Source organism: Nematolebias whitei, chromosome 12 (genome assembly GCF_014905685.2).
Source record: "Nematolebias whitei isolate Nwh7 chromosome 12, NemWhi1, whole genome shotgun sequence".
Classification (NCBI taxonomy): domain Eukaryota; kingdom Metazoa; phylum Chordata; class Actinopteri; order Cyprinodontiformes; family Rivulidae; genus Nematolebias; species Nematolebias whitei.
In genome coordinates, this window is record NC_056509.1 from 31,021,115 (window position 1) to 31,036,908 (window position 15,794).

Here is a 15,794-nt window from a genome sequence, read left to right on the forward strand (position 1 = left end):
ACAGACATCTAAAGTATGGACAACTATTCAATTTAAAGCAATTTAAAATAAAATAAAAGTTGTGTTATAAACACAGTCAAATCTAGGTGCCATATAAAACAAAGTATAAAATACTAGAAATATGAACGTGTTTGCTTTGATTTTTCTACTGACCTTATCAAATATTTAAAATCTTTTACAGGAATCAAAGTGGACAGCTTCAGTTCTTGTTGCAGTGTGTTCCAGGATACAGGAGCAGAGGAAGAAAAGGCCTTTTTGCCAAGTTCAGTCCGAAGAGGGAACGCTGCAGGTATTGAAGGCCTGAGAGCGCACGTTGTAACTGCACTGACGACATGTCCTGTAGGAACAAATATACAGGGAGGCAGCAGACCAAGGAGTGATTTCTAGATGAAAATGAACCAGTGTGAGAGCCTACATGTAGATAATGATGCTCAACTGACCAAGGAGTACAGCGTGCAGTGATGGGTAACGGTAGTAGTTATGAATCTTAGACAGCATCCAACATCTGCAAGGAGCTGGCAGGGGCATTCATGTTGTCACAATGGCTGGAAGGAAAGTGGCAGCTACAAGGTGTTTCCTGGATTCAGAGTTGAACAAGATATTTCTGAAAAAGAAACCCAGTTTCAGTTTCTTTATCACACTTTCAGCATGTGGCTTAAAAGAGAGATGTGCATCAATTAAAATTTCCAAGTAATTAAAATTCCCCAGTAAAGTACCTACCTCAAAGCTAAATGTTGCAATGACTAGTTAAAAGTAGCAAAACACTAGCTAAAATTTGCTAAAAGCTCAAATTAAGCAGAATAATAGCAAAAAAATTAAAGTACCATAAGTCTAAGTGCACGTTAAAAGTTGCAAAGACAAAACTGGCAAGTATGCTGAAAGCAGATTTTAAAACGAACAATGTTTTTAAAGCAGTTGAAGAGATCTTGGGGTGTTCCTGTGTGGAAGATATTTGTAAATATATTTAAATCTTTTGAAAAAGTCATAGCACACACCATTATCTGATTATCAGTATGAACTGAATCTTTTAATATGATATTGGCTAAAAATGCAATTACACTGCAAAAAAAATAAATAAATGAAATAAGTAAATACAAGAATGTTGACTCTGCATTCCCACAATAATAAAGCACATCTTACCTTATCGCAGTAGTATGTTTACCTAAATCTCAAACAGCCAATCAAGTTAAAGCCAGGGTTAATACCGGTCTCTGATTGGTCTACACTAGATAAAGTCCCGCCTCTTTGATGCTACAAACGGCCCCTCCCCTCTCCGCTCTCTGCGGTTCGGCTCATCAAATACACACACAGAGCACGCGGACTGGCGCAGCCAGCGGGAAAATACCTACAGTCACTTCCTCTCAAGCAGCCTACGCTACCCGTACAGCGCAGGACGCGAGGTGTGGGGGGATGAAACTGTTTTAAAACAGGTGTCAGTAACCTCTTCGTCCTGAATGCGGTGAACTCCTGCGCTTCGTGTCTCTGACATGAAAACACGCTGCGCGCGCCAGATTCCATCGCTTTCACTTGTCCTCAGCGAGCAGCCGCGATGGTTTAATGTCCTGTTTAATGGTCGAGGTACGTACACTGAATTCACTGCTGGCTCGGCTGCGTGCCTCTAACGCACTCTTTCATGTTTTTCTTCTCGGCGAGACCTTATAAAGCAGAACTATTAAACGACCGTCTCCTTTCATAAAGCTTGGCATTCCCATGCGAATATACGCTGATATTCTGCTGTGGGCAACCATGTTTTGAACCTATAGGTTCACAATGACTTCTTTGTGACAGTAATTTTATTTTGTAATGGAGCTGCCTCATTGTGCATTGTTTAGGCCTGGTGTATTATTGCCATGGGTCACGTCTGTGTTATTGACAGATTTACAGCAGTCCACCTGCAGCCTGCAGAACACATCCAACAGGGAGTGAAAGCAGCTCACAGGCAGAATAACTTAAGGTTTGCTCTTTAGGATCAATGAGTGCATGCAGACAGTAAGAAAGACTTCTTAAGGTGTGTAAAATAAGATTATCTTTGTAAACAGATGGAGGACAGGTGTGCAAGAGTTTAAATGTAGATAGAGTGTTATAGATTTTCTCTAACTAATGAAAAACAATCTTATTAGTAGGATTTCTAGCCTCTTAAATGCTTTTGTTGACAACCTTTCTAATTGGATTTTACTACTGAGACCTTAACATATAAGAACAAAAAGCTATGATATGTTTTCCTGTCTCTGTACAGCCTTTCAGGTTTCACCCGCTTGTTTTGAATATTGCAAAGGGGCTTAAAATACAGAGAAACTTTCCATTTTTATTATATTCTGTTAATCCCCAAATGGGGAAATTAATTTACAGCCGAGGGTTGCCACCTAAGGTGTCCAGGGAGCAGCTGGAAGGTTACGGACCTTGCTAAAGTGGGGTAAATGAGGGTGGAAAGGGTGGGTGCTTCACCTTTCTTCATCTGCGCCACCACTCATCCCCTTACCAAAATAAAAGCCTCAAAGAAAACTCAAAACACCTGGTATCAGACGTTTTCCCATCCAGGTACAAACCAGACCTGAAACTACTTGGCTTCTGGGATCAGGTGGTGTGTCTAGGATAATTCCAAATTGGAAACTTTCCATGGGAATTTATAGGATTTACCGTATTTTCTCGTTCCGGAGTATAAGTTGCATCAGTCAAAAAAAAGCACAATGAAGAGGGAAAAAACATGAGTCGCTTCTGCATATAAGTCACATTATGCATCAACGCTGACCCGTCGCGTTTATTTAATGGTCAAAACCTGGGTGGCGCGGCACCATCCATCCACCGTGGCCGGAGCCGCTAGCTCTCCAGCGTTCCTCCGCCTGCACCAGCTAAGTAAAGCGAGCGTGCACGGAAGGACTCGCTGTTGCAGTTCTTAGAAATCTAAAGCGTCAGTGAAAAATTGCGTTATGAATATGGGGAAAAAAACGTATATAAGTCGCAGGATTGACAAATCTATGCAAAAATCTGTGACTTATACGTCAGAAAATATGGTAACTTGTAATTGGGGATATTTTAAACAAACTGTGTTATATCAAAACCAAAATATAAACATTTTGTTTTGCCATACGGAGATAATGTTAAAAACAAACAATGAGTTTTACCCTAATTTTATGAAAGTAACAAATGTGATGACTATTTTTCATTTGATAATGTCACTGTCTGATAAAGGATTTTTACAGTTCTAGTTGTTGAAATCCATTTCTTAGTTCATGTACACAACTTTGAACAAAAATATTCACATTATATAAGGGTTTTTCATGTTTTTGTCGCTGTGATCACATAAAAACCTGGTGTGGTACCTCTCATTGCATGGTACAACAATGGAATTAGTCATTTTAGTCGAGATTGTGCTAAACCTGAATGAAATTTGCAGCCTTTTTTATTGAAAATGCAAAGCCAGGTGGTCTTAATAGTTTTGTTTCAGACAGCCAGTGGAGGGATAAAGTTCAGCTGGGACTCTAGGATGAGCTGATTAGTGATCATAGAGTCAGGAATCATGAAAATAATAAAAAAAGTAGAGTTAAACGTCTTGTAAACATGCCACAGTGACATGGGCTGGAGGAGTGAACAGTCATTGCCTCTGGGTTTGCCTCCATCCACCCATTTCCTGCCTGCCGGTAAACAACGTGCGCTAAATGCAAACCCTCCTACTCGGAGCGCACGTCTTTTCCTCTGGAGGAGGAAGAACGAAGGCAAACAGATAACAGATGATTTGTTGAGCGTTTGAACAGGTCAGCAGGTTTAGCTGCTTTCAGACAAATGTCAACGTGTATGTTTGTCCTGAAACAACACTGCTCGATGCACCCAGTCCACTCAGCAGAGTCACGTCAACCCATTATAACTATTATAGCCATTACTGGTTATTATCTGCAGCTGACCTCACTTAGGAAATGTACCCAATAGAAGAAGCCTGGGGTTGTGGTAGTTTGGTGGTCATTTCTGCTGTACTGTAACCCAGAGGCTGCGGGTTCAAACCCAGGTTGCATCAGGAAGGGCATCCAGTTTAAAACAATTGCCAAACTTTGTGTGTGAGTTTGCTCACTGTGACGACCCCTGCTGAAGGGAGCAGCCGAAGGAAAACAACAACCAAGTAGAATCCACAGTGCAGGACTTTGGGTTGTGACTTTTATAGGCTCATTTCAACTTAGGATGTTCTGGTTAATACCACACTTGTTATGTATTTGATCAATTTTGACAAAGATAAGGCTTTTTAAGTCTATTTGATTTTTATTTTATTTTTTTAATTCTCCGTGACATTTTTAGCCTAAAAGGTTTCCAGTAAAGCAGCAGCATCTCAGCTGCTTTAGTAACAGAAGTTTAAATAATTCAGGATTAGATAGGGTTCATTCACACCAGCCCTGTTCAGTCCTGCTTTAATCAAACTCTAGTTCATTTGCCTAGAAAGTCTGGTTCGTTTGGGGAGGTTTGAATGTGCAGTCGAACTCTGATATGGACCAAAAAAGCAAACTCTGGTCCACCTAAAAATCTAGGTCTCAGTCCGGTTGAAGTGAACTCTAGCGCGGTTCGAATGCAGTGTGAATGCAAGCGGACTGGAAACCGCTCCAAGAGCAGGAAGTGGACTACAGCATAGGGAAAACAAACACACATTTCTCTTACCTCATTCGGAGCCGTCAGCCGCCTTGTGTGAAAAACAACATTCTCCATGGTCTTCTGCCTCATCTTCTGCTCATGCTGAGTCCATTGCTGAAAAATGACTAAACAGAAATCCTAAAACCGCTAAAATTTGACACCACCCCATTTTTGTTTTTATTTCCAGAAGAGGAAGAGGAAGAAGTGTCTTCTTCAGAGGTTTTTGTGTTGTTTCCTTCAGTAGTTCTTGGTGCAGCGCCACCACAGTCGAGTGTGTGTGTGTGGGGGGGGGGGGGGACAGGTTGGCTCGATTGACTCAATGCCGTGTGAATGCAAACCGCACCAGCTGAAAATGTAAACAAATGTTCTGAATTTTAATCCCCAATCAAAGTGAGTCTAAAACACCCTTAAACTGAAGTTTATTCAAAAGCAAAACACTTTCTTCAATAATTTTCCAGACAAAATGTTCCATACTCTCAAATATATCCATCCATCATCTTTTGCTTGTTCCTGAGTTGGGCAGCGGGGACCGCAGTTCGAGCAGAGCGGTCCAGACATCTCTTCCCACAGCCACCTCTTCAGAACCAAGGCGTTCACTGGCCAGCTGAGAAACACCGTCTCCCTAACGTGTCCTGGGTCTTCCCCAGGGTCACCTCCCAGATGGACATGTCCACATAACCTCGCTAGGGAGGCATCCAGGGGTGTCCTTACCAGAGTTCTTGACCATAGTGAGGTAGGAATGTAAACCGACCAGTTAACAGAGAGCTTCACATTGCAGCTAATCTCCCTCTTCACCCCAACTGACCGGCACAGAGTACACAATACTGTTGAAGTTGCACCGATTCATCTGTCGATCTCCCGCTCCATTCTTCCCTCACCCACGTACAAAACTCCGAGATACTTTTACTCCTACACTCGAGACAGCACCTCACCCCCAACCCAGAGAGGTCGATTCACCCTCTTCTGTTTGAGGATCACGGTCCTTTCAAATAGGCGGCATGATGGTGCAGTTGGTAGAACTGTTGCCTCTCAGTGAGAAGGTTGCTGGATAAAATCCCAGCTGGGGATTTTTCTGGGTGGAGTTTGCATGTTCTCTCCGTGCATGCAAGGCTTTTCTTCGGGTACTCCTCCCAGACAAAAAACATGCATGATAGGCTGATTGGTAACTCTAAATTGTCCCTAGGTGTGAGTGAGAGAGTGAATGGTTGTTTGGCTCTCTGTCCCTGTGATGGACTGGAGACCTGTCCAGGGTGTCCCCCGCCTCTTGCACAGTGACTATGGGATATGGGCACCAGTGACCCAAAAGGAAGACGCGGGTAAAAGATGATGGATGGATGGATGGGTCTTATCTATCTATCTATCTATCTATCTATCTATCTATCTATCTCTATCTCTATCTCTATCTCTATCTCTATCTCTATCTATCTATCTATCTATCTATCTATCTATCTATCTATCTATCTATCTATCTATCTATCTATCTATCTATCTATCTATCTATCTATCTATCTATCTATCTATCTATCTACCTACTTTTTTTTCTTAGTGTGAGTATATTATCTTGCTTCGTGGTACTTTCTTTTGATACAGTGATTATTTGTGTATATTTGTACATGGTCTTGTAGTAAACTTGGCATGGTGTTGAAGTTCTTTTAGGATAATTGGTATGTTTTCCTTGTTATCAGATGTCAGAACAAAAAGATCTTGTGACTTGAAAATGACTCAAACCCATCTTTGATTCAAACCAGACCTCTGCCCCTGAGGATGAACCATGTACAGTAGAAGCTTGTGAGTAATCTGAAAATCACTGGCAGGGTTTGGCGCTGCGCTGCCTGACCCAGTTTTTCTGTGTCGCCGGCCAAAACACGGACATGTTGCTACTGGAAGAGCAGATGCCATTGTCACTCAATGCACCTACTCAGCTTTTAGATCATGACCAGTTCTTTGGGCAAAATTTTTGTTTTTAAATCAAATACATTTGGATTGGTGTATTGTGAAATTCTTTATCAAAAGGGCTCGTGAAACGGTCGGCACAGATATTCAGACCAGAAGGAAAAAATGAAAGACAGAAGCTGTTACTGCTAGGATAAATTAGTGTCCTTTATTATCCTGCCACAGAAAACAACCGAGCAAAAAAAAAAACAAACATGTACACTCGTACACTCTTAACACAGATTGATATGAAATAACTTCTCACCGTGACACTGGCCGGGAAGTCGTTTTCGACCCAGGTAAAGGAGAATCACATCAAAATGGCGTGTGGCACCAGCGCGCGTCTGATCCACACCGGACTTCCAAAGATTAAGTTGTTTGATACATTTCTTATATACCTTCTTCCCTGACCGGATCGCGTGAGAGCAGATCAAAGCAAGTTTTGATGGTTACCAGAACAACGGATGAGGAGCTGGTGATTTATTACAAAGAAGGAGTACGGTGACCTCAAGGCGGGCCAAGACCCTGAAGTTAGAGATACTCCTTAAACTTCCTAAAGAGGAAATACGCACTCCTCCATCCCTCTGCAAACCATCAAAGAATGTCCCAAATATTAACAAAGGCAACATAAATCATTCCCCCCTTTGTCTCTGTGACATGTTAAACAAAGTACAATCCCTAATATGTGAATAACACGTTGTATAAGTGTGTTTAAATAAGTATAATATAGGTCTAGATTGGCATAAAAGCATTAAAATAATAATTTCTATATCAATTGGGATTGATATACTATAAATGATACAAAATCAAAACTGAGGGTTTTTCAATTAAACCCTGAATGAGAGCGAATAGGACTGAAGATGAAATTAAACACTGCAGGAGATCTCGGGGGATTGTGGGAAAAGCTTTGCAGGCGTCCCACTGTTTTTTGCACATGAGTGTGAAAACAGTTTGGGGCCTCACAGATGACTTTTAGCACATAATCTATTTGTTAGCAAGGGTCACTGATGCTCTGTGAAAGCTGGGTTTGACTATTGTAACACTAACATGACTTCTCTCTTCCTTTTTTCTTTTCCCCGCAGAGATGTGGTGCGGTCACGTTTAAATGGTCGGAGCAGAATGTCAGACGGGTTCGCATGCTGGGTAAGAACACTGATCTACCTGAACACCTGAGTGCAAAAAGTGGGAGATGTCCTGCATGCGGTCAGCTACAGTTTGGTGTTGAGGGATGTTTCACTAAACATTTGGAAAGAGCTCTTCAGGTTTTCACTGACATTTTCCAGGAGTGACCTCTGTTAAATACAGAGACATATTTCTGCTATCTCTGTATATAGCGTTCATTCTGAGGGCGCATATTTTATTTTTATTTTATTTTGTTCTACAAATGTTCTCTGGTTTTTAGACAGCAGTCAGTAAACTGTTCCCAATTGTCGTTTCTGCTGTTAAGGATTTTAGTGGTTGCAAATCTATTTTATTCATTTGTGCTGACCCTTTAGACCCTGAATATCTCTGCTGAGATAAAAAACAAAAACTAGCAGCAGTTTTTAAAGTTTGCCAGTCAAGACATGTCTTATAAAAACACTGCTTAGTGTCACAATAACCAGGAGTGAAACTCCCCAGCACGAATTTCCCCTGCATCTCCTCATATAATAGAAAATAATGTGGATTAGCTTTAGTTACATCATTTATCCAACTTCCTGCCTTACAGTAGGATCTTTCTCTCAAATCCACCAGAAATTATTTGAAGACATATGGCGAGTAATTTATAGATATAGATATATAAGTGAGTAAGTGCTATGTGTTTTCATCAGTAGCTATGTTTACATGCGCAGAATTCTTTGACCGGATTGAAATGTGTTCTGTTTGAATAATTCAAATGTATCGTTTACATGGGCACAATCCGTTCACGATGTGCGTTTACATGCAACGGGCTTTGATTCTGAACAGAAGTACTGACATGCGCAGAGTGGTAAACTCTCCTTAAAAAACCACCGAAGAAGTTACTTCCGTGTAAACCATAGAAGAAGAAGTTCTCTTTCCGGGACGAACGTAAACACACTTGAGCGACAAAAATGGACCCGCGACAGGTTTTAATGACTGTGATGGAGTTGTTACTGCACTCCCTGCTTGAGCTACAGGCGAAGCAACGCATGCTTTTAGTCTTTTTTCTTCGTAGGATGAGAGCGCGGAAGGAAAAATACATCCGAGAAAGTTCTTTGCTGCCGGCAAGTTTAATGCTGCTGCCACTACCTCCACAAACGACCAGAAACCAGTGGATGAAAGTTCGAAGTAAAGACTGGTGGGAGCGTGTGGTCCTCACGCAGTTCACCGACCAGGAGTGGAAGCAGAATTTTCGCATGACACATCTGTCTTTCACAAAGTTGTGCACTTTGATGGAGAGTCATTAGCCCCAGAAGAGGTGACTGTTAGAACTCCAATTCCGCTCATGATGCGAGTTGCAGTTGTTCTGTATAAACTGGGCAGCTGTGCCGAATAGCGAGTCATTGCAAATCAATTTGGAATAAGTAAGAGCAGTGTTAAAAATTGTGTGTACATGTTTTGTAAAAGCATGGTGAGAGGGCCAATCAAACAGCTGATCCGAGCACCAACTGACATGGAGGCACTGGAGATCGCCAGAGCTTTTGAGGCTTCCCATCACATCCCTCATATTATGGGTCTCATCGATGGATCACACATCCCGGTTCTTCCCCCCTCTGATGGATATAAAGACTTTGTTAACCGTAAAGGCTGGCCATCCTATGTCCTCCAAGCTGTTGTGAACAACTGCTGGTAAGACAAATACACGCTGTATGCTTAAATAAACTTGTTTTTTTTTCTTTTTCTACCTGTCTATGCTTGATACTGTCTGTATTTATTATAAATTACTGTTCTTCCTCTGTTTTTCTCAGTTTCTGGAGCATCAGTTGCAAGATGCCAGGCAGTGTCCATGATGCCAATGTCCTGCGCCACTCTGACCTCTATCAAAGGGCTCATCTAATGCCAAAAGTAAGGCTAATATTTACTATATTGTATTTATTATTTCTACAACTATAAACTATAAAGTAGAGATACTTAGCTGTAAAATTATTTTTTTAAATGTTTGTTAGAAGCATGCCTTTAAACAAATGGTTAAATGTTGCCAATATTTGCTATATTGTATTTAGTATTACTACAACTATTACAGCTAAGGTTCTCAAAGTAGAGATACATAGCTGTAAAGTTTTATTTAAAAAAAAAAGTTTGTTTGAACCATGCCTTTAAACAATGTCTAAGTAAAATACTAAATATTAGTATGTCCTTTTTTTGCAGTCTGTGAGGAACATTGAAGGAAAGGACATCAGTCTCCTCGTTGTTGGTGACCCTGCATACCCGCTGTTGGACTGGCTCATCAAAGGATACCCAAACTCTCCTCGTCTGACTCCTCAACAAGAGTCATTTAATGTTTACCTTAGCTCAGTCAGGGTGGGCGTAGAGATGACCTTCGGGTTGCTGAAGTCACGGTGGAGAGTTCTTCTAAAAAGAAGTGACTTTCATTTCACCTTTGCTCCAAAAATGATCGCCACCTGTTGTGCACTCCACAACTTCTGCCAGAGGGAGAGGGATTATGGCAACAGCAACTGGTTGGAAGAGGCACGTGACCGTGCAAACAACTACCCTCAGCCTAACCAGCCAGCGAATCTTCAGTGTAGTGTTGGTGGAAACGGTGCAAGAGAGGCACTGACTGCATATATGTCCAAGTTTCCACTCCGTACAGACCATCTGCATTAAAGGGGCTTTTTAAATATACAATATATACTTGTCATGTATGTGTTCAGATGCAGCTAACATTTGTATAAAGATATTATAACAAAACGGCAAATAATACTAGTGTACATCGGAGCTCTTTAATGGACCAAACATTTTAATAAATTCTTGTAAACATTTTATATTGCTTGTTGGCACTGTGTGAAATGTGTTTCATTCTCAGTGCAATTTGAGGTAGCCTACATCACAAAAACATAAAAATTATACATTCAAAAAGTTTGTGCAAAACAGACAATGTGCACAGATCATCACATCTTGTAATGAAAACAGAAAAAAAACATTCTTTGGTCATTTAAAACTACAGTAACGTGCAATTCAACAGTAACTTCTTTATCAACTCATCCTGTACTTTCAGAATTACAATATCAAAAAATATCTATATCTATCTATCTATCTATCTATCTATCTATCTATCTATCTATATCTATATATATATATAATATGAAACCTTAGCTGCTGCTCAAATAACAAACTTTTTTTTAACTTTAGCTTAGGTCATGGAGGTGGTAATCCGAGTTGTAGCTTGGGTTCTGAGGAAATTGAGCAGACCGGCTTTGACCTGGGTATTGATGCTGAGGGTAGGGAGGAACTGGAGATCTTCCCTGTGGAGGTGGGGTCATTTGAGTCATGATGGACTTTAATCCATCAAAACATTGCCTCACTAGGCGCTCAGTTGAGAGTGTGTTTTCTTCTAAGAACCTTACAAACAACACAAAGTTTGTTTTCTCAGTCATCCAGGTATATAACAACAAAAAAGGTTGAATCATGTCATCTGGACTTCGTTTTTTTTGTTAAAAAGAAACGTTTCGCCCCTCGTCCAAGAGGCTTCGTCAGTCTGAGGCCTAGCCATCTGGTATTACCCAGAAGCCACCCTGACTCTTGTGTTTCAAGCCTGCCTCAGATACCCCTGAGGTCTGGCCTTTTCACTAATGGTTTCAAAAACACAAAGTTTGTTTTCTCAGTCATCCAGGTATATAACAACAAAAAAGGTTGAATCTTGTCATCTGGACTTCGTTTTTTTTGTTAAAAAGAAAGACTGAGGCAGGCTTGAAACACAAGAGTCAGGGTGGCTTCTGGGTAATACCAGATGGCTAGGCCTCAGACTGACGAAGCCTCTTGGACGAGGGGCGAAACGTTTCTTTTTAACAAAAAAAACGAAGTCCAGATGACAAGATTCAACCTTTTTTGTTCTTACAAACAACCTTTCTTCTCTTTGCTGCCATCGTTCCTGTTGTTCTTCTATCCATTTGTTCTGGGACTCTTGCATCTTCTGGTAGAAGGATTGCTGTTCGGTGGCCCAAGTCTGCATAACCAGAGTTCCCTCGTGGTCCTGCAATGATGTAAAACACTATTACTTGCTTGGATGCAGTACTAACATAATCTCTCTAAACACTGTATAAACATTTGTTACTGTTTTTGTCATCTGGAACACACAACTTACTCTTCCTTGATGTCCTCGTCTGTTGAAAGTTTCTTGGACTGTTGTTTGTTGTGTGCTGCTGTCAGCTGCTTCATCAAAGCTGGACTCATCATCTGAAAAAGAAAAAAATAAAGTCTAACTGGTCCCCTGGTATGTTGAAATTTGTTAGGTTAATTATCTGGTTAGTTGGGGTAGTGTTATAATCCACAATATAGGTCTCATGTTCTCTACTGTGTACAATCCTTGGAGGTATAATTATGCTAGCCCTAAAGCTACTCTTGCTTCTTATTATAATTACATTTTAACATATTTGTTGTATCCCAGTTACACCAAGTAATACAGTACAGAGGGTTAATGTGGCTTGAAGAGTATCTTACCGGAAAGGATGCTTTGTTCCGGATTTGCTTCGGGGCTGTAGTCCTCAGATTCCTCCTCATAACCTTGGTCCACACCGCTGCCTGTCGTGTTGGCCAGTGGCCGCTCTCTCATCAGTTCGTCCATCAACACGTAAAATGAAAAAGTGGTGGGGTCGGAGCCACTTCTCCCGTTCTTGTTCTTAGCTTGGTAGTACTTAGCTTTCAAGCTCTTCCAGCGTTTTTTTATTTGCTCAATTGTTCGATGGATTCCGGCTTCTTCCAGTTTTTCATGCACTTGTTTAAATAACTCCGTGTTCCTACACTTTCGACCGTCAAGGCGTTCGATAATTTTGAGTTCTTTTAACGTTTCGATTAGAAATGTTGTATCGCTCACCGACCAGTTCTGCTTCCCCGCCATGTTAGCATCTACACATTAGCCAGGCGGAAAAGGAAACGCGTAGAGGTACGCGTCGCACATGCGCAGTCAGGTCATTTTTTCACCATCAGATAAAAACGAACAGATCAAGTGTTTACATGCGCACCGATCGGGCCACGGATCGGCGTAAACCACCCGTTTCGATCTGATCACAAATTATAACGGATCGCGCCGAATACACAAAAAATAACCCGAACGGAGCGTTTACATGACACACTTTTGTTCCGACCGGCCATCTGATCCGGTTACTTTTGTCCATGTAAACATACCCTGTGTATGCTCTCATACAATGGCGAAATTAGTTCTCTGCTTTTAACCCATCACACCTGAGATACACCCAGGTGGAGCAGTGGGCAGCTATGCAAGCACCCGGGGAGCAATTAGGGATTAGGTGTCTTGCTCAATGACACCATGACATGTGGGCATGGCAGGGAGTTGATCCTGCGACTAGGCCTGTCACGATAACAAATTTTGCTGGGCGATTAATTATCTCAGAAATTATTGCAATAAACGATAATATTGTTTGAAATTTGACAATTTTCATTTTTTCATTTACCCTTTATGTACACAGGTAGTCTCACTGAGCCATGAGAACTCATTTTCAAGAGAGACCTGCTTAGGGAGCAGATGGGGGTTAAGGGCCTTGCTCATGGGCTCAGAGTGGGGTGAATGAGGGTGGGGGCAGCTGTGGGTGCTTCACCTACCCCACCCACATTTTTGATGTTGTCGGTGCCGGGGCTTGAACCGGCGATCTTCCGATCATAGACCCACCATCTCTAACCTCTGCTCCACCACTCCCCCCATAATTAGTAATTATTGTCAAATTTAAGAAGAAATGTTGGTTAAAATTTTTTGAGTGTTAGACCTTTTTTGACCACTGGATGGCAGTATAAGACAGTTTGAACTGAAGGATGGATAGTGAGGGAGCGAGCAGCGTGTCTCTTTAAGAAAAATGGGAGGGAGGCCCCTTGACGTGACATGGGCTGTCTCCTTCCTTTTTTCCAGTTCTCAAAATGGCAGGCGCTCGGTGTGGTTTGAGCTCTTTAGCATAGCATTTTTCACACAAAGCTTTTAATTAAAAAAAAACCTGTAAACAAGTTCTCAGCTTCTTTTTGCTGAAAAAAACAACTTTCTACACAAAGGCGCGGGTTTCAACCGTGAATTTTGGAGCTTCGACAAGACGGAGGTTTTTTCCTGAGGTCGACCTGTTAGCTTAGCTCGTAGTTTAGCTTCTCAGCTTAGCTGCTTTTAACGATCCAAAAACGCAAGTTTGGAATGTTAAAATAGATTTTAAAGAGAAAGGGTGGGGGTCACTGAAGAGCACCGGAGTTGAACATTTTGTCATCCAGTGTCTTCAATAGAAAGAGAGATATGAAGAAATGATAAAGCCGATAAATAAAAATGAGGTCAATAATTTTCATTTATCATGCGATTAATTGATTTATTGTTTATTGCGACAGGCCTCCCTGCGACTTTCTGGTCCAAAGTCGGCTGCCCTATCTCTACACCATCTCGGCACCTTGTCTGCTGTGTCATAATGTTTAAACCCAAAACGTTTAATTTAAACCCATTACAAAGATGACTTCTGACTAGGAAGTACTATCTGTACCAGCAGAACATGACACAACCTTCAGTACGGACCGAAACAACAGCCTTTTTATTATTTCTTTAAAAGCCTAGCGTTCCTTAAATGCACCAGTTTTACTCTAAAATGATCTTATATTGAGAAATGATGAGTTGCTTTATTGGTCAAATCTTGAAAATAGCATTATGTGTGATCTCACGTGGTATTCTGGGATTTTGTGTAATCTGGTAGCACTTGAAGTTTGTTCTGAATTACTCTCAGCGACTTCCACGTCAAATTTTAACTGAAGATCTCTAAAACGATCTGTTGCAGCCAGTTTTGTGTTTGCTGGTGTGGATCTGTAGAGGCAGCCATCTTGAATTGCTCTGACTTTAAAAGTTAACAAGCTGGACGTACAACCAATGGTTAGTTTTTGGATTTCATTAAAATCCACCCCCTGGCTCATGAGATGTTTTGCTAACAGTCAGATAAACAAAAAACGTGTTGGTGGCAGGTCATGAAATTAGAAGACAAACATATATTTAAGTAATATCAAATCATGAATACTTCACTTTTTTATTTTAAACAATATTGTAGCTATAGTAGATTGGTTTTAATGTGTTTAAGCTAGTCATAAAAATGTTTATTAATTTACACTAAAGCAATAAAGAAGTGACAAAACATATCTAACACTCAGCAGAGAGTCAAATAAGAGGACTGTGAGAATCAAACATTTTCATTCATTTCATTTCATTCATAAAAAAAAAAATATATATATATATATATATATATATATATATATATATAATGCGTTTTAAACACTTCCCACACTCTTGCAATATTCTAAACAATGTTTCTAAACTCTAAAGGGTCTAAAAGAGCACAGAATGTCTTGATCTCTGCTCTCTCTCTGCCACCTGCCAGGGCTTTTGGCCACGCCCACTTCTCCGCTGCAGCGTAGAGATGGCATGCTGCAGGAGGGAGCTTGTCCCTGCAGCTTTGGGCTGCACCCAAGTGCAGCAGGTGCTAAATAATTTAAAAGAATTTATTTTAAATGAAAATTCCATGCTGATCGTGTGGCTTGTCCACTTTGAAAAGCTGCCAAGTATCGAGTCCGCGAAAGTCAAACCGCGAAATAGCGAGGGACTACTGTGCACAAAACTATAAAGAGTGATAGCTGTTCATCAAGTCTTCTGACATCTGACTTTAACACACAACTGTCTTTGACTTTGCATCAAGTTTTTGAAGTTTCACTCTGTGAAGACCTCCGCTGCTGGCTCAGAGCCAGTTGTGTTTTAACTTCCTACTCTGCCCTCCAACCTTACAAACGAGACAACAGTGAACGATGAAGGCACATCCTCTGTGCCTTAAGTGAACAATGTGGAAAGGCTTAAAGTGGAGCTGAAGAGCAGAAGAGACTGGATGAGCAGCTGCCCGGAGGCCTGTGGAGAGGACAGTTTTCTCAGCGCTGAGCGTACTGAATGATTTAAACATACAATCTTAAAATCAAGTTATTTCTGAGCACAAGATAGCTTTGCAACTTTTCATATGACTGAGAGACTTTTAAATTTGTAATTGTGATGGTGATTGATCAAGGCTGCTGCACACTGCTCGTGTCTTCAGGGAACTGTTCACACACATCTCGCAGTAACGGTACAAAAACTAGTCCTT

The 15,794-nt window shown here is 41.1% G+C and overlaps 1 protein-coding gene and 2 long non-coding RNA genes across 3 annotated transcripts; 2 read left to right on the forward strand and 1 right to left on the reverse strand.

The window, feature by feature from the left end:
* The first annotated feature begins 1,221 nt into the window (after positions 1-1,221).
* LOC119418526 lies at positions 1,222-9,137 on the forward strand. The gene is made up of 3 exons (XR_005187206.1): positions 1,222-1,578; positions 7,626-7,686; positions 9,112-9,137. It is a non-coding gene; the product is annotated as an uncharacterized LOC119418526 (long non-coding RNA).
* Positions 9,138-9,306: 169 nt separating this feature from the next.
* Positions 9,307-9,987, forward strand: LOC119418525. Its single transcript, XR_005187205.1, has 3 exons — positions 9,307-9,333; positions 9,453-9,549; positions 9,853-9,987. It is a non-coding gene; the product is annotated as an uncharacterized LOC119418525 (long non-coding RNA).
* Positions 9,988-10,837: 850 nt separating this feature from the next.
* LOC119417885 lies at positions 10,838-12,556 on the reverse strand. Its single transcript, XM_037685134.1, has 4 exons — positions 12,145-12,556; positions 11,789-11,880; positions 11,543-11,677; positions 10,838-10,906 (listed from the first exon to the last, which is right to left on the reverse strand). The coding sequence occupies exons 1-4, from the start codon at positions 12,539-12,541 to the stop codon at positions 10,838-10,840; spliced, it is 693 nt and encodes a 230-aa protein (XP_037541062.1). The 5' UTR covers positions 12,542-12,556.
* Positions 12,557-15,794: the final 3,238 nt, after the last annotated feature.